This window comes from Pleurodeles waltl, chromosome 4_2 (genome assembly GCF_031143425.1).
Source record: "Pleurodeles waltl isolate 20211129_DDA chromosome 4_2, aPleWal1.hap1.20221129, whole genome shotgun sequence".
Classification (NCBI taxonomy): Eukaryota; Metazoa; Chordata; class Amphibia; order Caudata; family Salamandridae; genus Pleurodeles; species Pleurodeles waltl.
In genome coordinates, this window is record NC_090443.1 from 82,794,511 (window position 1) to 82,817,005 (window position 22,495).

General features: G+C 44.5%; 1 protein-coding gene across 1 annotated transcript in view; it reads left to right on the forward strand.

Annotated features, from left to right (window-relative positions):
* SHMT2 (serine hydroxymethyltransferase 2) overlaps positions 1 to 22,495 on the forward strand; it is a 141,705-nt gene that overhangs the window by 77,777 nt on the left and 41,433 nt on the right. Inside the window, exon 4 of the mRNA XM_069230785.1 lies at positions 16,487 to 16,687. Within this exon, the coding sequence (XP_069086886.1) occupies positions 16,487 to 16,687 (201 nt within the window). The remainder of the gene's footprint in view (positions 1 to 16,486; positions 16,688 to 22,495) is intronic.

Sequence of the window (22,495 nt, forward strand, 5' to 3'; positions counted from 1 at the left end):
TGGGTGATGACTTGCATATAACAAAAGTGAGTTTCGATCAGTAGGTTTATGATAAACTGTCGTGGTCAGTATACCATTATCAATTGAAATCATTAGGTCTAAAAAGGGTAACTGTGTGGCAGAAACAGTAGATGTAAATTTCAAGAAAGGATCAAGTGTATTAATCCATGTTGTGAAATGATCAGTCATGGACAGAGGACCTTGCCAGATGATAAGAATATCATCGATATAGCGACGCCATAACTTTATGTTGTCCTGGTAAACATTCAAAGAGGAAAGGATAAACTTTTTTTCAAAGTCATACATGTATAAACAGGCAAGACTAGGGGCAAAAGTACTTCCCATTGAAGTCCCTCGGATCTGATGATAAAACTGGTCCTCAAACTGAAAATAATTTTCTGTCAAGGCCAGTCTAGCACAGTGCATAATGAAGGAAACCGGAGAGGTCAAGGAATCGGATTTTTCTCGTAGAGCTGATTCAATGACTGCTAAAGTCGCTTCTTGAGGGATATTGGTGTAAAGTGCTTCTACATCCAATGTGATGATTCCTTGAACCGTTCCTGAATCATTTATGGTCTCAATTAGATTGAGGACATCTTTTGTGTCTTTTAGATAGGTGGAAGAGTTCCTCACTAATGGTTGTAGGAAGTGATCACAAAACGTTGAAAGAGGTTCTAAGACAGAACCAATTCCTGAAACTATCGGGCGTCCAGGTGGTGGTGTAATACCCTTGTGAATCTTAGGTAGGCAATAAAAGTATGGAACACGTGGATGGGGTGTGTCCAAAAATTCAGCCTCTTTTAATGATATCCATAAATTATTCTTGGCTTCTTCAATAAGAACTCTGATCTGTTTCTTTAATCTAGTAGTAGGATCACTTCTTATCTGGGCATAGTAAGTAGAGTCGCTAAGTAGGCGTAGACATTCTTGTCTGTAGTCAGTGGAGTTCATGATTACTATTGCACCACCTTTATCAGCCTGTTTAATGGTAATGCTAGTATCAGAAGCTACCAGATATTTCAATCTAGCCACATCCTCCACCACTCAAACTCTAGGAACACTTGCCTGCTCCACTACAACAAGGGCTGACTATCACAGACTGCTGAAAATAAACAAAAATCACCTGTGAATCTGGAGAACAATCCTTGAATACAGCAAAAGCATTGAAGATTGCCAAATGAAACAAATGGACAACCATCTATCTAGACCACCCACAAGCTTAATGTAGTCTAAAATGCACACAGGTTTGTGCACTTCAGCAGCCTGACCCCAAGTAGTCACAGGTGAAGTACTTTAAACATGAGTTGTAGTCAGCATGTAGACATCTCTCCTGTCGGAAAATGTCCCTACAAGTTCATCACTACATAAGGCACTGCTCTGTCCCCTCAGAAGTTTTTTTTTTTTTTTTTTTTTTTTTTTTTTTTTTTTTTTACAAACAAGCTCTTTAGGGTAAATTTTACGGTTAGAGCGGACATGTAACAGTATCCACTTAGATCAATTCCTTGAACAGTGCACACCAATGTAGAAGTTATATATGTATAAATGGTGCCCTTTGTTAAAAAAATCTCTACCAAGGTCCCACACAATTTTCTCACTGACTTCAAAAGTGGACGTATACCCAAGAGGGTCAATAGTGCAATCCCAACCACTGGTCTCCCTGAAATTATAGACCTATCCAGTACTACTTCCAAACACCATATATATCTTAATTCCATAACATGCCAACTTGCTAGGAGTGTACTGCTTAAAAACCAAACTGCCCTTGAACAGGACCCGAAGACTCATCCACAGCTATTTCTTTCCCTAGAATATAGATCTCTGAAAAGCGATTTACAAAGTGTTCAAGGACTACCGAATCTTGAAGAGATGGTCACAATCAGGATGATCTTGTGGCAATGCTAAAGAATTATCAACAAATTGAAGCTTCTGAAGCAGAAGCAGACACCGATCACGACTCATGGTTGCAGGAAATATAGCCGTTGCCATCAATTGACTAGAGACCAATATGAAGACTGTGAAGGCTTCCTTATCAAGCCCATCAAAAAAGTTAAACCCAGGAACTTCCACAAATCTGGATGAGTTGAAGGAGTCCACCAGCTCACTCTAGAGTGGGACTTAGGTCTGGCACTTCGATCCCTCAAATACAGTTCAGCATACAAATTAGTCTGGTCAACAGTCTCATCCAAAAATACATCGCCCTTAAACAACTGAAAGAAATTTATAGGCAAAAAGTTTTCAGTATTCATTCTACACTCTGTGACACCAGTAAAAGTAGGCAACACAGGCTGCACCATGTGTGGGGCAACCCAGGGTTCAGCACTTCAAACGGGAAGCCCAGGCCGCAATCCAGATGCCTTCTGCTGCATTATCAGCATGACAGTGAACTCCTCTAAAAGAGGCACTTCCTCCACACTGAGAGTGGCTTCATCATCAGATGATTCCTCTTGGACAGAAAATTCACTACCAGAATCTTGGAGTTCCTCCTCTGCCTCGGATGCAGAGTCAGTCTCAGAACCATGGACAGAGGAAGATTTGAAATGCAAACCAGCAACCTGCTAAGTGATCATCCTGCAGCTACCCGTAATCTTTACTAATGAAAGTAACACAACAAATAAGTCAACAATAATCAACACTGTGTCAAATAAGTACTAAACAAAAGGGGGCTTTATCAAAAACAGAAAGCAAAACTAGGCATAAATCTAGAAGGAAAATTAAATCAATACAAAGCACACAGAACTATATGCTCAAAAATACTACCACTCGCTTGCCAGAGACAGCTAGACTCTGGATCCCCTGCGCCTACTCTGCACACACAGCAGGCACCAACGATATCCCACTAAAAGGAAAAACAAGAGAAAATTACACACAAGACAACACATTACACATTGTGCACACATGCAAGGAGAATTTCATACACAAACAGAAGCTAAGTATGCTGCTATCATTACACCATTTACAAAAAATGCATTCATGTAGGGCAGTGATACTCATTTGGAGTAAACAGTACAATACACTTTTTCTTAACAAACATATGCAACTACACAAACTGCTACATTACTACAAAATATACTCCTAAGGGGAGTGAGCCTTGCCAAAGGAGTCGCTCCCAGCAGTTGTGCAAAATAAATAATATCTGGCATCTAGTGGGTATTGCCCATTCCCCAGGGGAGTTTGGCAAAAAAAAAAAAAAAAATTGGATAATTTTTGCACCAGGGGAGCAACCCTTGACTTAGGGGTCGCTCCCCAAACAAGGGAAACAAACCCCTGGTGGTCCAGTGGTCTGGATTCCTCCTCCACGATCGCGCCTCCTACCGCGATTGTGGAGCAGGAATCCAGTACATAAAGACCTGAAGAAAAGGAAAAACTTGTTCCTTTCCCTCTGTGTCTGTATGGCCCCTAAAACCCTCTACCCCTGGAGAAAGACTTAACTTAAATATGTCCTCTCCTGGAGGCGCTGGAAGCAAATGGCTTCCAGCGCGTCCCAGGCAACTTCTGATGACGATGTGCCTTGTGCATGCTGGCATCAGATGGCGAGGGTTGGGGTGGCAGCAGAAACGCTTCCATCTCTGGTGGGGAGCGTTAAAGGGGCATCCCACGTGGGGAGCACCAGAACTTCCCCCGTGGGAGGGTGCAAGGACTGGATTGTCCGGTCCTCAGTACACGCCCACCATAGCTGAGCATGGCACCCCACCATCATCAGTATGGAACGGTTTAAAGACTATTCCTAACGAATCTACTTACTTTTGAAATATATTAACTTAGTGATGAAACAATGAACACATACATGTCTGTATGCAATTAAGGACTGCAGAGATTGCTTTGGGCAGCTATACACAATTAGAAAGTTCATGTTTCTCTATCAACCTCTTGTTGAAGTGAATCATTTTTTTCGGTGCATTAAAAATATAACTTGGTAAGTGTGATTATGTTTTTGTTAAGTCACTAAATAGTACACGTTTTAAATCCATCGCTATTAGATTTCTAAAAAGTTGTAGCTTTAATATTTATTAATCATATTGCAAAGTTGAGCTTAAAAATCAATCAATGGCGGTATTTTTGGTACTTGGTAGCACATTTTTAGTAATGAGGTAGAGTCTATAAGTGTTTTTTTAACCAAAGAAAGCACAGAATTGCTTCTGTCAGCCCTTCAGTTCTTTGAAAATACTGGTACTTCATTAACGGTCAGTGTACTAAGAGACTGGTTGCAAATATGGATGCAAATTTCGCACTGACTTTTTGCAACCTGCTTTTGATTTTGCACTGCAACCTCCAAGTCGTAGGGTGGTTGGAAAATAAATTGTCTAAAAATTAGTGATTATGTGGGTTGATACTGTTGTGTTTTCGTTCCCAGAAGTTGTTTTTTTAAATATCCAGCGTTCCTTAAGTGAACCAGTATTGTTTTAAAAACATAAAAAATGTCCCCTATGAATTTTCCCTGGGGGGAACAGGCAGTCGTCCGTCCAGGTGACCCTTGCCTGCTCCCCCTGAGATCACGCAAGAGCGTTCACAACTGGGGAGATGTGCCAAGGTGATATATTCTCCTTTGTGAATAAGTTACCACCTCTTCTGAACTGTTCGATACAGGTGCAGAATTAGGGGAGAGGATGAAGCGTAACGGGAGAGTTGCCAACTTTGTAGCTGGGGAATCATGCTCGAGTCTCGGCTCAACATCCTGTGATTCTGAGCAAATCATTTAATCTCCCGGTGCCTACCAAAAAATGAATGTGTCCTTGTGTAACGTGTAAATGGCGCTAATGTAAAGCGCTCCGACACCTTCGGGTCGAGTCTGCACTATATAAAACGCAAAAATAAAAATAAATAACCCATGATGCAGGGCATTGCAACCTGCTGTTAGGAGGCAGTGCCACTTCCACGCCCCCTCCTAATCCACATTCAGGATGGATTGCGAAATCTATTTCACCAGCAGGAAGTGCTTTTCCAGCGAGCAAAAAGGGATTGGTCCAACCCCTGTGATGTTGATATTAGCAGGGTTGATAATCGCAAAATGAATTCATACATAGCTGCAAATGGAAAAGTGGTGAAAAGTGGACAGGGTGGACAGTTACCACTTTGGCGAACAGCTCCAAGGAGGTTACCCCCTTCTTGGGTAGTTTGGAAATAAAGAATGTACTGCCTGAGCGTTAAAAAGTAACCTCTGAGGCTAATTTGCAAGTGTATACCAAAACCTGCTTTCTTGTGGCAAAAGGAAAGGGGAGGAGGCCGAATAGGCAGCTGTGGGGAAAATAGGGATAGAAATTTTACAAGGTGAGGTTCTGAAAATAAAGTTCCTGTCCACTCTCTCCTTTCTCGATAAGGGACAAAATTGGTAGTGGAGCCCTGTGCTCTGCTGTCACTCGCGTTTGGTTCAATACAGTTTCCTGCTGGGCTCCTCCTTTTCTGTCATGATGGTATTGCTGGGATCCCTTGTTTTGATGGGAAAGGGAATGTTTGAATAAAATGGCCGTTGTAGGTGTCCATAACCATTCCTCGCATCTCCAGTGCCTCCGTCTCCACGCCACCCTTTTTTTCAACATGTCAGGCATCAGAATCTTTGACAGGCCCCGTCACCCGAGGCAGGGGTGCCTGCCTTCATAATCTGCGTCGTCCTTCTGTCGGCAGTGTGATCGTGTTGCGCTGCGGGGACCTTTAGCGCTTGGGAGGCAGCTGTGCGCCCCTCAGGAAAATCAAGCCAATCCGCTTCGTGCCACAGACTGTCAACTGCGTTTTCATTCTCAATAGCTCATTCCCTGTCTTCATAACCTCAAAAAGGTAGGAAAAAATAATTTATACTCCGTTCCCCGGGGCTTTTTACAATGACAATGTTTGAGCAGCGCTATCATTTGATTTCCAAATGCATCTGCACGCACTCCTCCTTGGCAGTTGGGCAGTCAAGACATTTGGAGCTAAAGCTATTGTGGTAATGACGAAGTAGGGTTTTAAATCGGAAACTTTTCGTTTTAGATGAGTCTGGGACCATCTCGTTTTTAAGGTCTACTCATTTGTCTCATGAGTCAACTAATGCACTGGGCGATAGTATGATTTTCCTAGGATCATAGTTTGTTCATTTGGAAAACTTGAAGTTGGAAGGACCTTGGAATCCAACTGCGAGCACAGACACCCCCGAACAGCAGGCAGCACCTGCCTCTTTTACTGATTTACAAGCGGCTGCCTTGCAACCAAATTATTACACTCCTCTCCTTAAATTAGCTAGACCCGCAAAACTAGCATTAAAAGCTCGAGAGCTACTGAAATATTTATGATATATATTTTTTAAAATACAAATCCAGTGCTGTGTTTTTTTTATTGCTTTCTGGATGGCATAGCAGGAAGAAAGAGTGCAGATCACAAAATGATTGGCAGGATCACAGTGGCAGTCCCTTTCTCAAGTGAGCTTGGGTCATTCCTAGGCCCTCATTGCAAGCAGGCCGTCTTATTGCGATATGTGCAGTAACGATAGTTACCACACACATCGCAATCAAGCAGGCCGCTCACAATGATAGCTTATAACTGTGATATATACGGTAATAGTAGTTACCGCACATATCACAGTTATCAGTTTTGGGATAAATACTGACTGGTCAAACCTGCCAACATTTATCGGGGTGGGGAAGGGGTGCCCAGTATTGACCCAAGTTTGGGTTTTCGTGTGGTAAGCAGTGCTTTAAATGGGCCGGTACTGAGTACCGGCACTTTTTTTATTTTGAGAGGGAGAGTACCTGCACTTCTCATAAAGAAGCAGGTACTCTGGTTCAGAGTGCCTGCACTTCCATTTTTCCACTTCAAGCACTGGTGGTAAGCACCAAAATCTGCGTGCTATTCCCCACATAACTCGTAATTCTGAGGTATTAATCACACCTGATAAACTCAGTCTCAACAAAGACCTATTTCTATCAGGTGCTATACGTATTGCATCAATTACTGGGCCGTTCATAACCAGGCGTGGTAGAGTTGTTTCGCCTGGACACTGTTTCCACTGGGGACAGAATGTGGCATTATGCCAGAGCTGCAACTTTATAACTGGGCTTTGTGAAAAGCAGCCTTAGCATCTGGGCAGAGGGTGCTTTATTAAGAAAGTGTGTTTTTAAGTCCATAAGAAGTTGCATACTGATTACAAAAAAAAATGAGAGGCCTGTTTAATTTATAAAGCCTGCAATACATTGATTGTTGTTCGTTTACGCTCATGTTATTTTTCATATGTATTCAACCCTAGGGCCGTGGCGATGGATAGGCTTATATCAAGGTACTAAACATGGAAATAGAAACACAGAAGCCATCCCCCATTCTTCCCTGTGTGCGATTAAACCAGCGACTAGCATATGGAGAGTGGTAGTAAGCTGCCCAGTTTAGTGCTCTTTATTCCCTGACCCCTTAGTCTGCACCTCCTTGTGCACCAGCAATCAAGCGCAGAACACTAACATAGGAAGGGCAGGTCTGTTCCCTCAATTCCTGTGAGAGGAGCTTTATAAAGGGGGCCCATAGGTCTGTGTACCTAGCAGGGTCCGTGTCTGCAGCTAGAGACAGTTTCTTCATGCCGGAACAAACCAAAGTCTGTGTAGCCATTAGGTATGGTCAGGGATCTGAGCTGTGCCCCAGCGTGATAGTATGAGCTGGTGTGCGGCACTTAGAGCCACAGCCATCAGTAGCCCTTTATGCGAGCGTAGGGAATATGTCAAGACGTTAGGGAGCCCCATTATAGTGTAGGCTGTGAACTATGGTACGGTGGTCTCGAAGGCGCTATGTTGTCAAGTACTTGGTCCCAAAAGCAGCAGAGCTTGGGGCAGTGCCAAAGCAAGTGCAGTAGGGTGCCAGTGTTTCCACAGCCCCTCCAGCATTCCGGAGATTTGTGAGCCATGGGGTAAGATACCAAAAGGAGGTGATCTTCTAGGCAGTCCCAGTTCCGGTGATACAGTGCTGTGTGGTGCACTCTAGAGTGTATATCGCCCAACCTCTGTCAGAGAGGGGTCTGCCCAACTCTGCTTTCCACCTCAGCTGGCTTTGGGTCTTGGGTGGGTGTAGATTCCCACCCAGTAATTTGTACAGGTCAAAAACCAGGTGGCGGTTGTCAGTTTTAAGAATATTTCACTGCTCAAATGCCCCCTCCCCCCAGTTACATGTCCCGATGCCCAGTGGTGCAGCTGAAGGTACTGATCATTGTCGACTCCAATAGCAGTAGTCGGCTTTGAGTTGGTAAGAGGAAGTAAACCCATTTACATCAAATAGGAAGCCCAGGTTAACACCCAGCCTTGCACCATCGTGTAAAGTTTTGAAGGTATAAGCCAGAGATAAAGTCGAGATTAGCTATGAACGGAGTCATGGGCGAGGGAAAGGTCATAAGCCCGGGCTTTAGTGCTACAGCGACCCAGACGCGCAATGTTGTGCCTGTAATAGGTGAAGAGTAGAAGCCACGAGCTCTATGTCATCGTAGTAGCCAAATCTCCTTCCAAATGTGGGAGCCCGCGACAGATTAGTCCATGAAGGTCCAGTGTTTCTCCGTCATTTTGCGGTTCCACACGACCATGTAACGGAGGTTGGGCTGCTGGATAATATCTCAATATCTGAGGAACCGCTAGTCCTCCCTGTACATTGAGGTGGGTCAACTGATGTTTAGGTAGACACAGTTTTTTACTGTCCCGTATGAACTTAATGGCCGTGTGCAACCCCTTTAATGTGTTTGGTGGTAGGTAGAGGGGGAGGGTCTGGAATATGTAGAGGATACGAGGTAGTATAGTTGTCTTTACTGCGGCTATCTGAATAGTCCAGGACAGTTGAAGACTGCTCCATACGTTCAGGTCCCTTCGCGTCTGTGAAAAGGAGGTTGGCGTAGTTTACAGTTGCTGTCTTGTGGGCATAGCGCACTAGCATAATGCCCAAGTAGGGTAGAGAGTCTGGTGCCCAATGAAGTGGGTACGTAGATGTAGAGTCGTTTCAAGGGCAGGGGATATTGTTAGGTTAAGGATTTGTGATTTTTGGATGTTGGTTTTGAACCTGGCCACTTCTCCAAAGACACAGAGCTAGCTCTTCATTGAGGCCTGGGAGGGATTTTAGGGTATCCGTAATAGAGAGAATGACATTGTCAAGCAGGCTAATCTGGTTCTGTGTACCATCAAACGGAATGCCTAGAATATTGAGGTTACTCCTTATCTGCTGCCCTAGAGCACCAGCGACTCCTCTACTATGGTGGAGGAGCCTCATCCCCACCCCACGCCCGAGCAGCAGCCGCTGCAATTCTTTAACAACGAAATGACAATAAACTCTGTTATTACTGTTTAGTTGTTAAAGGGGCAGGGCCATGGGGAATGACTGGGACTCAGTACGCAAGTGTGCTTGACTGGCCTTTTTGGGCCACCCAAACACACATGCACACTGTGCTCCCTCCAATCCGCCACTGTGTTGCTGGGCTTGAGAGGGCTCGCACAGGCTCCCATTGTGCCTGGGAGCGCCCTGGCTTGGTGCTCAGGCAAATCCTAATGCAAGCATTAGGATTGGCCGCAGGGAAGTCTGGGAGCTTGTGCCTGCCTGCAGTGACCAGAGGAGAGGAGTAGCACGGCAGCAGAGCAGGTAAGTATTCATTAATTTTTTCGTAAAATGAAATGTTTGTGTTCTTGCCCCCCCCCTCCCCCCCGCCACGTGCCGCCCCTTTACTGCGGAGCAAGCCGTGACTGAGCTAGAGGCTCCATATGGAGCGCAAATAGGAGAGGAGGCAGCCTTGTCGCATACCCCTCTGGATCAGTAATGGTTGTGACAGTGTGCCGTTGACTTTGACAGCCGCTCTTGGGGTTCCATATATACTCTCAACCCATATACAGAAGCAAGTCCCAAGGTTGAATCGCCGGAGTGTGGCGAAAAGTTAAAACGTGTACTGTACACGGTCAAATGCTTTTTCCGCGTCAATAGATAGTAAAAGCACTTCCTTTTGTGACTGTTGTCGATCAGGTGAAGTGTACGTTTAGTATTCTCACCTGCCTGTCGGGTAGATATAAAACTGGCTTGGTTGGTATCGATTAGTCTGGGCATTAAGGGGTTGAGATGTGATGCTAAAATACTAGCATCTAGATTTAACAAAAAAATTGGGCGGTAAGACCAGCACAAAGTAGGGTCTTTGCCAGGCTTTGCTATCACGGAAATGGTGGCCTCCCGCATGGTATCCGTAATAGAGCCTGTGTCAGCGAATTAGTTGTAGAGCCGGATAAGCAGTGGTGCCAATTCGTAGCATAAGGTTTTATAGAACTGGGCGGTGAAGCCAACAGGGCCAGAAGCCTTCATTGGTTTCAGGCGGGCAGTGGTGGAGACGACCTCCTTTATACAGATGTGGTTGTCTAATGCTGTAACCTCAGCATCAGGTATTGGAGTGAGGGCAGTATTCTCAAGGTATGTCGAGTTGTCACCACCAAGAGCATCTGCTTAAATGCACAGTGTGCTATAGAAGGCCCAGAACGCCTCTGTGGCATCCGCCGCTGACTCAGTTGTGGATGGGCTGGTACGAATCGTTTTAACTACCCCGGCATTGGTCTGCCTTCGGAATCGATGTGCAAGCATGCTTCCCCTGCGGTTTTTGCATAGGTAACATTTGAGCTTAAGGTGCAGTATCGCGTACTCGGCCCAGTCTTGTTCAAGGCGCATGAGGAGTCGGGCCCTTTGCAAGTCCCTCCAACCGTCTGGGCACCAGTTCATTTGTGGGCAGACTCCAAATCTGCCACCTCTTTTCTAGGGCCACTTTTTTCTCCTTCGGATGGTTGTCTTCTGCTGATATTTGCCTCTAATTACCAATTTAAGGGCTTCCCAAACCGAGGCAAGCAGTGTCCGCCCCATGTCGTTAGTTTGTAGGTATGACGTTACTACTTTTTAAGAGAGGTGACGCTGGCCTGGGAGTGTAGAAGGTTATTCCTTAGCCACCAGAATGGGGTCGTCGCTTGGTTCGTGGGGAGCCATAGCAACAGGTGCATTGGAGAGTGTTCCGACAGTGACAGTGATGTGATGGGGGCATCAGCAGTTGATCCCGAGAGGGTGAAGTTGACTAAAAAGTAATCAATTAGCGCTTACGTTTTATGCTTGGCTGAATAAAAGGTGTAGTCGTAGGATGAAGACCGCACCACACATTGTGTAGGCCACAGTCAGCGAGCCATTGAAGCCCTGTAGTGGAGAGGTCCCCCGTCTGACCGAACAGTTTCCCGGATCCGCCGAAGTTCGATTCCATGACTAAGTTAGTCACCTCCTATTAATATAGTTGCATCCAGCATCTGCAGTATCGGTGCTAGGGAGGATGTCAAGAATGTTTCTTGGTGTTCGTTTGGTGTGTAGACATTCACTAAAGTCATCTTGGGGGTACCTAGTGTTCTGTATAGCTAGCAGACGGCCCGTACTTCTGCCTTGGTCGATAGGATTTCCGCTATAAACCTCTGCGACAAAAGGATGGCCACCCCACCCTTCTCGGACGGACCAGTTGACCAAAGCTGTCGGGGGAAACGACTGGAGTGCATTCTATGCACATCTTTCAGGAGCAAATGAGTTTCCTGTAGGAGGCATATATCTGCCCCAGAGCGCCCCAGAAGGGAAATAACGACCAAGTGCTTGGAGGGATTGTTAAGTCCCCTTACATTAAGGCTGAGGACTTTCAGATCCATGGATCCAAGGATTAGAATCTAAGGACATATGAGGACCACTTTAGGCAGTGTCTTATCTCAATTTGGCCCAGTCAGCCACAAATTGGACGCCCATTTGCTGCCCAAAAGAGCAAAGTGTATCACAGGGAGAGGATATTAACAAACACCCCAGTCAGACTAAACCAACATAGCCAAATCAACTAATGAAACAAGCCATAGGCTATGTCAGAGTCAATAAAATAAGAGCAAGCCCCATTGGGTCAGGGGAGCCAAGTGTCTCCGTTAACCTGGATAGAGCTCCATCTTAGATGCAAGGGTGAGTTAAAACTGTTTTCCAGTTGTTCACTCCACATCCCCACCCCCATCTGCCCTGCCTGCCTGTATACAGTCGTCAAGTGAGAAGGACCGTTCAAGGTGTAGCTTCGTGTTCAGGATCACCAGCCAGTGGGTCCAAGACTGCCTCCCGCTCCAACGCCATAGCGCCGGGTCCAGTGGAAGCACAGCTGAAGGCTTAGGGGATTTTTGCTTGCAGCGATATTTCGTGGGACCCTGTTAAAGAAGCTTTGTTGTGGCCACCACCTTCTCAGGTTCCATTACGGCAAGCACCTTGTAGGCCTCCCTCAGGTACCGCAGCTAGTAAAGTTTACCATTGTGGAGGAAGATGATTCAGAAGGGGTAACCTCATGAGTAGGAGATCCCAGCGTACCATAAGTGAGCGGTAACAGGTCGGAAGCCTGTCAGTTTCTGGAGGGTAATGGAGGTGAGGTCCTGGTACAGTAAAGCTGTATGATCTCAGAAGCGGAGGGGGATGAAGCTCCCGGGCCCTGCAGAGGATCTGTTCTTTTAGGACAAAGTCGTGCGCGCATACTAAGATGTCAGCAGGGGAGCTCAGGGTTTGGCACAGCAGGCCCAGTCTGTGGAGACAATCAAGTTTCATGGTTTCCAGCGCCATCGCCCCCAAAAAAGAAGCTGAAGAGGGCCTATACGTTGGATTCTAAGTCTGTGGCTGTAGGGACTCCCCGGATGCGGATATTCTTTCTGGAGCAGTTCTCCAGGGCGCTATCAGTGGCTGTGAGGTGGTGGGGATGGAGAGACTGTAATCCACGTCTCACCTGTCCGCCATCTTGGCCATGCCCCCATACCTTTTCTTTTTAAAGTAAAACTATGGCTTTTGTGGTAGTATTGTGAGTGCTCATATAGTCTCTGCTGATTTATGGGCTTGTAGCCCACACATCCTCCCTGAGTAAGCCTTGTACTGCTCTACCCCGTTACTTTGTGTGTGAAGTCCTATATGGGTGTTTAGTGGTCGAATTTGAGTCCAGTAGTTATGAGGACTTGGGATGCCAGAGGTAAAATACTCTAATTCACACAGTTGGAGCCCAGTAACCCCTGCTTGCTTTGAAACCCCACAAATCAATCCCCACAGGCTCATGGGATGAGATACAGTAAGAAATCTGTCTTGCAGTAGCCTCAAATGTTTGACCAAAGAGCTTCAAGTAGGATGTGCCTCATCTTTTTTGAAGATGCTTGGCAGGTTGTCACAGTATTAGCTTTCCACAATCTCCATAGTGTTTCTTCAAGCATTGCAACACCATTTTTGACCCTGTCACAGGTTAACCGTCCTGAGCACCTTTTGCCATGCTTTGACACCTCCATCTTGTTTTCAACTATTCCATATTCAATCACCTGAACCTTTTTGCATGTACACTTTACTCACTACTTGTTCTTCTGTATTTGTTTTATGTTGTTAATATGCTGTTACCAGCTAGACTGTTCTGGTGCGTTATAATGACCTTTGGTGACCCTCGTGGCCTACATCTCACTGCCTAAAATATGTGAGCCAATGTAAACAATCAATAGTGTTCAAAAAAATATATATTTCAAATCTGACTGCACAGTTTGAGGAATAGGTCTGTAAAGACTATAGATAGAGGGGAGAGGCCTCAATCTTGGTCAGCTGTGACTGCACTTACAGAAAGTCCAAGCAGCATGACCCACAAAGTTTGTGACGAATGTCTGGTTCACCCCAGTTAGATTAGGTCAAACGGCACATCATGTCTGTCTTTAGCAAGAGAGAGTGTGTGTTATGGAATCTGTGCAACAACCAAACAAACAAGACATTTGAGAAAAAATACTTCAATAGACTAATGTAGGTTGCTTACAAAGATAAGTTTAAAGAGAGACATGTCACACAAATAAAGAAAAAAAATGGGTTTGGAATCAAAAGTGATAAAGAAAACAAAAATGTCTCTATGGGGAAGCTTTCTAAAATGGTGTGTCATGTAAAATGGAAAATTCAAAATAAAATATAAATGAGTGTCCTCTAGTGAGGTTCTCTTGCACTTAGACACCCTCTGTGGCTTTCCCACAATTGAACATGGTTGAATAGAAGTTAGTGGTTTGGCACGCTGAATGTTTTTACGTTTGGGTATAGAAACGGTTTTTGGATATTGTAAATCTTCAGTAGGGTAAGCCTGATAGCCACAGGTATCTAGGGATTCATGGGATGAGATACAGTAAGAAATCTGTCCTGAGGTAGGCTCAAATGTTTGATCAAAAAGCTTCAAGTAGGATATGCCTCATCTTTTTTTTTAAGATGCTTGGGAGGTTGTCACAGTATTAGCGTTCCACAGTGTCCATAGTGTTTCTTCAAGAATTGGTAGGATCTGTCAAAGACGTCTTCAAATCTTAAAGTGTGCCTTTTTATACTCCAGTCAGCCTAATCCTACCTAATGGTGGTTTCTCCTAAATCTGCAACTACAGCCATAGGAAACTCCCAATTCTGGCTGGTTCCACATCATTCGGCCCAGAAAGCCACAATGGTCTGGTAAGGCTTTGTCTCATGTTATCCCTGTGGGTCAGCAGGAGTTCTGCACCACCAGTCATGGAGCAAAAATCTGGACTGCAGAACTTGAGGTCAGAGCTAGAAACAGCTTCCTACTATGATGGCTGGTAGTGTTTCTTTTTAAGATGCATCCTCTTTTTGAAGTGGATCAAGCGGGACATCTTCAAGGGCAAACCAGTAAGTTTGTTGCAGTGAGAACCCTAGATAGTACTAATAAAATGTTCACGTTCCTCACTCCCAGTTTTATGCCGAAGTGACACACTTCCTTTCCTGGCCACACATTTTGCGACGCTAACTTCCCTGTTCAGACCCCCGAATTTCAGAGAAAAATCTCCTACTAGTTAACAGTTGGTCCAGGCCTCCTGCAGAAAGCACTTATCTGAATCTGCGCTTTTACTGCCCTTTGAATAGGGAAGGAGTATAATACATTGCCAATTTATACATCTATCTCCCCAGTGCGCAAGCCCTGAAGGGTTTTCTAACTCCTATTCAGGGTCATTATGTTGTGAGCCATTTGAGTTGGCAGGTAGACGGCAGGACCATACAGAATGTGTGAAATGTATGAACAGGTGGCTTGAGTATACTATATTTCATCCTGCTTAGTAGCTATAATATACCTTCAGTGCTACATATTCATCTTAGAATACTTTCCCCCTATTGATTTAATTTTGATAGTATTTTCCTAACAAAAATTCTCAATGTTGTTCCCTATTACACTTGATGCACAGGAGGTGCCCTACAGGTACTGTAACTAGGAAAAGTGAAAGTTAAAATTGCTAGTTATCTTAAGCTTGTGTGACAATTATACCCTTCTCTTCTTATTTCTATTTCTGTACTTTTTACTATCTGGAAGTATCCTGCACAAGTGTCTTGGCCCGGACAGCAGGTTGAAGTTGTCAAGATACCACCGCCTGCTTACAATTAAAAAGGATTGTGATATATGATTAAAAGATGCCCATCTCAGACAAAACATGATCCCCCTATGAAATTAACATCCCCATTGTGGAGCAATTGCAATACAATAGAGAGTGATTGACATGACAACCATTGCACTGAGGAAGACATAAAGGGGAAGAGTGGAATGCTTGAATTATTCTGAGTCACTGGTACTTACTTGTGCTTTATTCCACGACATGGTGTTTTTGCCCACTATGCCTCTCTAGAGAGACAGGTTGTGTGCAAATCTTCCTTGTTCCTGCTCTAGTGTGAATAGGCCAGCTCAAATTGCTAGACGAGGTCTGCTGTAGAAGTCAACACAAACAAACTTTAGACTTTTTTCTGCCTATTAAGTCCTCGTCAGTAAAATATAGATTGAATCGGGCCACGTGTGTGCACTTAAGGCATTGCACTGAGGAAAGCAAAAAGATGATGGGTAGAATGCTTGAATTAATCTCAGTCATTGGTAATTACATTAGGGCCGCATTGTGGTCCATCCTATTAAGCATTGTGACTTAATGTGGTTTTCAGTCACTGCTGCAGTGTGATCAGTATCTTAATTGATGTTATTAAAAACAGTTGCAAGACTAAATGTAAGACCTGCATCTCTAGGCTGTTTTTTATGACTGCGTGTGTTTCTCAGGTGCTTTACTTGACGTTAGAGCAAGCTGTGAAATAACAGGCATTGTGACATCTGAGATTTCAGCGCTAGTGGCCGAGGGTTCTACAAAAACAGTGTAGATCTGTGGTCGTTGTTGTATTTGCATCTTCATAGGTAATATTTGAGAAGCAGCCGCAGCAACGTTTTCAGCTTTGCAGGTTGCTTGTACACAGTGGGCCGTTTTAAAACCTACCATTATCCTGGCTTATAAGGGAATGGCGAAGCCTGCAATGCTACTCCTTGCTTAGCCTTTTGGAAATAATGCTACACAGCTCCTTATCGCTGTAGGTTTTACGTTTTGTTTTCATTAATCTAGACTGGTATTGTCATAAGGAAATTTGTGACATGAGCAAGTCCTGGTAAGATTGACATAGCTGCGTGGCACATGATGCTGTTCCTGTATCATTGAGTTATTGACCTCTCTTTATTTCTCTTTATCCCTAGGTACTATGGTGGGGCAGAGGTGGTGGACCAGATTGAGTTGCTGTGCCAGCAGCGGGCACTGGATGCCTTCAGCCTGGATCCTGCCAAGTGGGGAGTGAATGTGCAGCCCTACTCTGGCTCCCCTGCCAATTTTGCTGCCTACACCGCGGTGCTGCAGCCACACGACCGTCTCATGGGCCTGGACCTTCCTGATGGTGGGCAGTGAGTATCCAGAAGCCGTCTCCCTCCCTGGAAGTCTCTCCTTCTTTCGCTCAGTTCGTAAAAACACAAGGCAGTATAACACACAGTCAATTAAACCATGGGTAATGGAGAAGATTTTCTAAGTTGGGCTCTGAGAAGTCCTCCTTTCAAATCGGAGGAATGAAAAGACTTCTGGAGCTCACGTGCTTAGTTAGGATAGCCAGCACGCCAACATGGCTGATATTTTACCCACATGGCTGATATTTTTATGTGGAGGCCTGGTAAAATCATTAAAAACTCGGCAAAAGCAATTTCCTCCCTTTTGAAATACAACCATATAACAACACATGCCATGAGAAATTACTTTAGAAGTATTTTAGAACTGCCTACACCTTTTTTTGTTTAAAATGGCAGCACTTCTTCTGCTATATTTAAGAAGAGTACAGAGTATTTTACTCGCAATCTAATTATTTACCATCCCAATTGTCTTTTGGTAGACCAAAGTAAAGCGTTCTTTAGCTTTGCTTGACAGACCACATAGGAATTTACAATGTGAAAATATCCACATGATAGTGTAGTGCAATTAACCTAACCTTATCTGAATGGCTCTAAAATGTGTGTTGGTGTGGGGCACGTGGTTTTGAGTTGGCTGTGCTTTGCCATCTATATGCCTTTGATGCCTTGTGCGCATGAGACATTAGGGAGCAAAGCGTTTTGTTTGAGGAAGTCAAATTATACGTGTCCTTGAAAAGTGCTGTGTAGCGAGTGTTTGGCAAAGGTGGTGGGTGCTGGTGAGCACCATAGTAGTATGTCTTAGGCATTCTGTCCAATGTGTTGTTTTGTATTGGTGTGTGCCATGTCATAGTTGGCTATCATTTCAGCATTTGCCATCATATGGGGTATCTGTCCTCTGCTAGATGTTTTGCAAGGTTGTCTGATTCCTTCTGTTGGAAGTTTGTTTATTGTTTATTGTCACCTTTGCAGTACCGTTCCTTATTGTTTGGTGATAGACTTATGAGTTTTTTACTTACTTGGGCGCTTCTACCTAGTGCTAACCTAGCTAAAGAGGCGTTGGTGGGCTGTGTGTGTTTTCTTCTGTAGTGTACTCACAGAATGCCAGTAGTCCAGATGGGGACACACTTGGAGGCTCGATGTCTTTCTGAAGCAGGGAAACTGCTGAATGACTGACATTTGACCAGGTGAATGAGAAAGTGCACACTGCAAAACATTATTGACAAGTGTGTGAAATAACAATTAGAAGAAAAATCGAAGTTATCAACCTGAGAACAACTTGTACAAATCCTTATATGTTCAGATTTGCTTTGTGCCTTCCAGGACCAAAATAGGGCATATTTTAAGCAAGAGTTCATGCCACATGTGTTCCAAAAGGCAACATTTTCCAGCTTTATGATCCCTATGAGTGATTATGGCTGAAACCTGCCTAGTTGACTCTCCACAGACTTACACATGCATTGTGAAGCTGAGAAACAACTAACCACCGGGCTCACAAACCACAAACTGACTTTCACATTTTTGGACAAATAAACACCCCCACGCTGCACTGACACATTACTATGTCACATATCACAGATGCTGAAACGCCCTCAATTTCTCAGACACTCAATTTCTCTCACAGATGCACATGTGCTCCTCCCCCTTCACACATCCACTTAGGTGTGCACACACTTCCACAGACAAGCTCGCTTAAACGCATGTGGACACCAAGTTGGCCTTGGTTGCAGTGACTGACATCATTAGGTGCTCATTGGGTGTGGATATTCCAGCCATGCTCATGCTCTTAGACCTATCTGCAGCATTTGATACTGTGCCCAATGCCAAATTATTGGCAAGAATACAAGAGTGTGGAATTACTGGCTCTGCCTTGGACTGGTTACAGAATTTCCTTAAAGATAGAGTTCAGCGTGTTCTGCTGGGAGATTTTAAATCCAGGCAGGCCAACAAAGAGGGGTACCTCAGGGCTCATTTCTAAGCCTCACATAATGCAACATCTGTGTGGCATTCCTGGCCAACGTCATTAAACCATATGGGTTCAATGCCTTGTCATACGTGGATGACACACAGTTATTTCCTTTGATGAAGACATCAATAAGACAAAGTACAGTTTTTCAGCTGGAATGAAAGCCACCGCAGGATAGATGTCGAATAACTACCTTCAGTTTAATCCAGGGCAAACGGAGATTATGCTGTTCGGAAAAGGTCAACATCTGTGGATGTCGGCTGCCAGAACTAGGTGAAAAACCTTGGAGTAAAGGTAAATCAGGATCTCACTATGTAAGAACAAGTCCTATCCACAACAGGCACTTGCTTTCAAATATGCTTACTAAAGAAAGCTCTGCCGTTTCTCCCTCTGACAGCCAGAAAAGCCCTGGTACAGACCGTGGTGGTGAGCCAACTGGACTATGGGAATGCCTTATTGGCATCCGCCAATGAGGCATTATTGGCAAAATTGCAGGTGATGCAAAACATGGCGGCGCGGCTGATTTGTAATCAGCCCCCCAGACGGCCTCTACGCCTCTTTTACAGTCTTTACACTGGCTACCGGAAGAGAAAACAATAGTTTTCAGAATCTCCTGCTTAACTTATAAAGTGTTGCGGGGAAAAGGCCCCAAGTACTTGTGCCAGATGATCAAGCGCTGTTTGCCCACTAGAGATTTGCGCTCTAGTGATGAAGAATTATCGTCAGTTCTACGCATGCGGAAAATCAGATGCTGCGGCAGAGCTTTTTCTCTGGGACAAACTGCCCCAGTCAGTGCAAACTTGCCCCAATTACAGTCAATTTAGAAAATTACTAAAAACGGCACTGTTTTAGATTCCGTGTTTGATTTAGGTTGACCATGCGATGCGATACGCCGGTTGGGGTGATTCGTGCGCAATATCAAATTAACCTAACAACAATAATAAGAGACTCCTCTGCACACACCTCACTGACCAGCATCACACCCTGTCCTACACTCAGACGGGCATTGACAGTACACGTTCAACAGCAGCCACACGCCTCCGGGTGTCCGAGCATCCACACCACACGCACACAGATTAAAACAACTTTGACATACAGGGGGTTATTCCAATTTTGGAGGAGGTGTTAATCCGTCCCAAAAGTGACGGTAAAGTGACGGATATACCACCAGCCGTATTACGAGTTCCATAGGATATAATGGACTCGTAATACGGCTGGTGGTAAATCCGTCACTTTTCCGTCACTTTTGGGACGGATTAACACCTCCTCCAAAGTTGGAATAACCCCCACAGAGCTCACACAGACACCCACATAGGTTCATGCTTACTTTCACACTTACTCACTCAAGGTTGCAGTGGGACATCTCCCTGTAAATCCTGAGTATCTTTCTGCTAGAGTACTTCTTGCCCCCAGGATACCCAGGGAACCACACCCTTTTGAAATAATAAATGGGCCTTGACATGGACGAGTTTAATTTGTCTTCTTACTCACTCCCTCTTCCATACTCCAAGGACCGATCATTACCCCCCTCACCACTACCCAACAGTTTTAAGTCCTTCTGACTGAGCTGTTTTTCCCGCTCAAGAGAGGCAGTTGATGGTCTTGGTCTGCAACCTCCATGACACAGCCCCAGCAGAGAGAAATTATTGAGTCCTTTTAGCTCTTTCAGGCCATTTACATTACAGCTTACACAGTAACCAGGTTTGAGCAACACAGTCATGTTTGTCCGCGTTAAAGCCTGCCAGGGATTAAAGGTGAGCATTATGGAACTGTCAGCTGCATGTCTTTCCACAGACCGCCTACCCTCTTCACACCTGAATGGCATGATTTACTACAGCGAAAATGTGAGAAATGAAAACTTCCTTCACTTTTCAAACCGAGCGCAGATAGGAGTCCGCATATTCTCTTTTATTTCCTGGCCGCAAAGTCAATAATCATCAATGTACAAGGCGATATTCAGTTCTTTGAAAAATGTATGTGCCTATTTCACAGCTTTCTGTTGCATGCTTGGTTTTGCTTCTATTCTGTTGTGTTTGCATAAGCGTTATTTATAAGTTGTCGATAGGTTTTGCCTACAGACATCTTCAGCGGTTGGCAAGAGCGCGTCCTCACACATCATACACTTAGAGGTACAGACAGGGGCTTTTAGAAGGCCCCTACCAGCCTTAGGCTGCTGTTATTAAGCTGGCTTTAGGCACTGAGTAAAACTTCCCTCACCATTGGTATTAGCCCATAGCTTTTCATAGATGTGGACTACTTAAAACAAGCATTGGCAAAGCCAGTAGGTTTTGCCTTTGTGAGAGCTATTGCCAATATCTTTTAGCCATGTTGTACGGCAGCGTGGTTGCTATAATTATTTTCTTTTACTAACCTGCGTCATAGCATTTTTAAAAAAAAACTTTATTGCAGCATTTAAAAAAAATAACTTTTAGCCATGCTGCACAGCAACCACTCTGCTATACAACATGGGTAAAAGACACTGGCAAAACCCTTTGTTCTTACATGGGCAATACCTATTGGCTTTGTCACTGAGCGAGGGAAAGCAGTGCCCGGAGGTTTTGGAATAAATGAGAGGGAGCTTCATGCCAAGCGCACACTCCATCTAGTCCCTCCCAGAGCTTTCGACTTCCTTTTTGAATGGACTTGCAACAGTAGAGATGCTCCTCCTTGCCACTGACTGTTGCAGGATGTGCTTGGGAAAAACACCCCAGTGCCGGTCTGAGGGCGGCGCAGCACATGGGCTGAGCAGGAATGAGCTTCTGCAAAGTGAATAACGCCCACAAACTGGCAGAACGGTTTTCAGGAATGTCGCTGTGAAAACTGCAGACTGGAGTCGACCGAATTGTGAAAGTCCTTTTGTGCATGCACACAGACTCTGTGGCAGGCTGATGAGGGAGAATTTGAAGCTAAGAAGAAAAAAAGAAGCATCACTAAAAAAAAAAAAAAAAAAATTACGTGATATGATGAGGCCAATGCTGGCTGAGGTGTAGCACTTTCCTTTGTGTTACGGCTGGTGGAGGGGAGGCAACACAGACAGCTAGGGAACGTACAAGATATAAAATAAAAGCACTATGACACAGCCAGGAGGGGGGTTTGAGACAAAAAGGACATGGGTGGGTGAGAGGGTTGAAGTAAAATTGGACAGTTGGTGGGGGGTTGGGAGCAGATTTGAAGCAACACAGACTAGGGTAGGTGGCAGGTGCTCAGTCAACCTGGACAGGTGGGGTTGGGGGGAGGTTTGGAGTGAAATGAACAAGGGAGGGTGAGAGGGGAAGAAGCAAAATGGGCCTGGAGTTGGGAGTGGAAGAAGAAATCTGAAAGAAATAAGCATTTGCAATGTAATAGGTCTTGCATTTGCTTGAGTTAGAGCTATTGCCACTGTAAATTCATTACTAGACTTTTCTTGCCACAGAAGTTGGTCAACCCTGCCTCATAATTTCGTTTTTTCAAGCTGTATTATTCCAGTGGCCTTGCATATAACTAAAGCACTTCCATTTACCTTCTTCCTCTGTCTGCAGCAAAGAATGAAAAAGTTGTCATTTATCATCCTAATTTAAATCTGCCATGCTAATTCCAATAGAATACCAATTTCACCACCATACCATCATAATAGTTGCTGGCTGGCTAACACAATTCCCCCCAAAACAGACACAAGACCACCACAGTGGCGAAATAAACTAGAAGGGTCATCTAAACATATCAGGAGTGTTCCAACAGTCAAAGACTAACAAGGATGTTAAGTTGGCCTGAATAATGGTCGTAATTGTAATAAGAAGCAATTATTAAAACATATACAATTATCATATAAACTTTTATCCGAAATTACAAGCAAGGGCTTTAAAACAAAACTT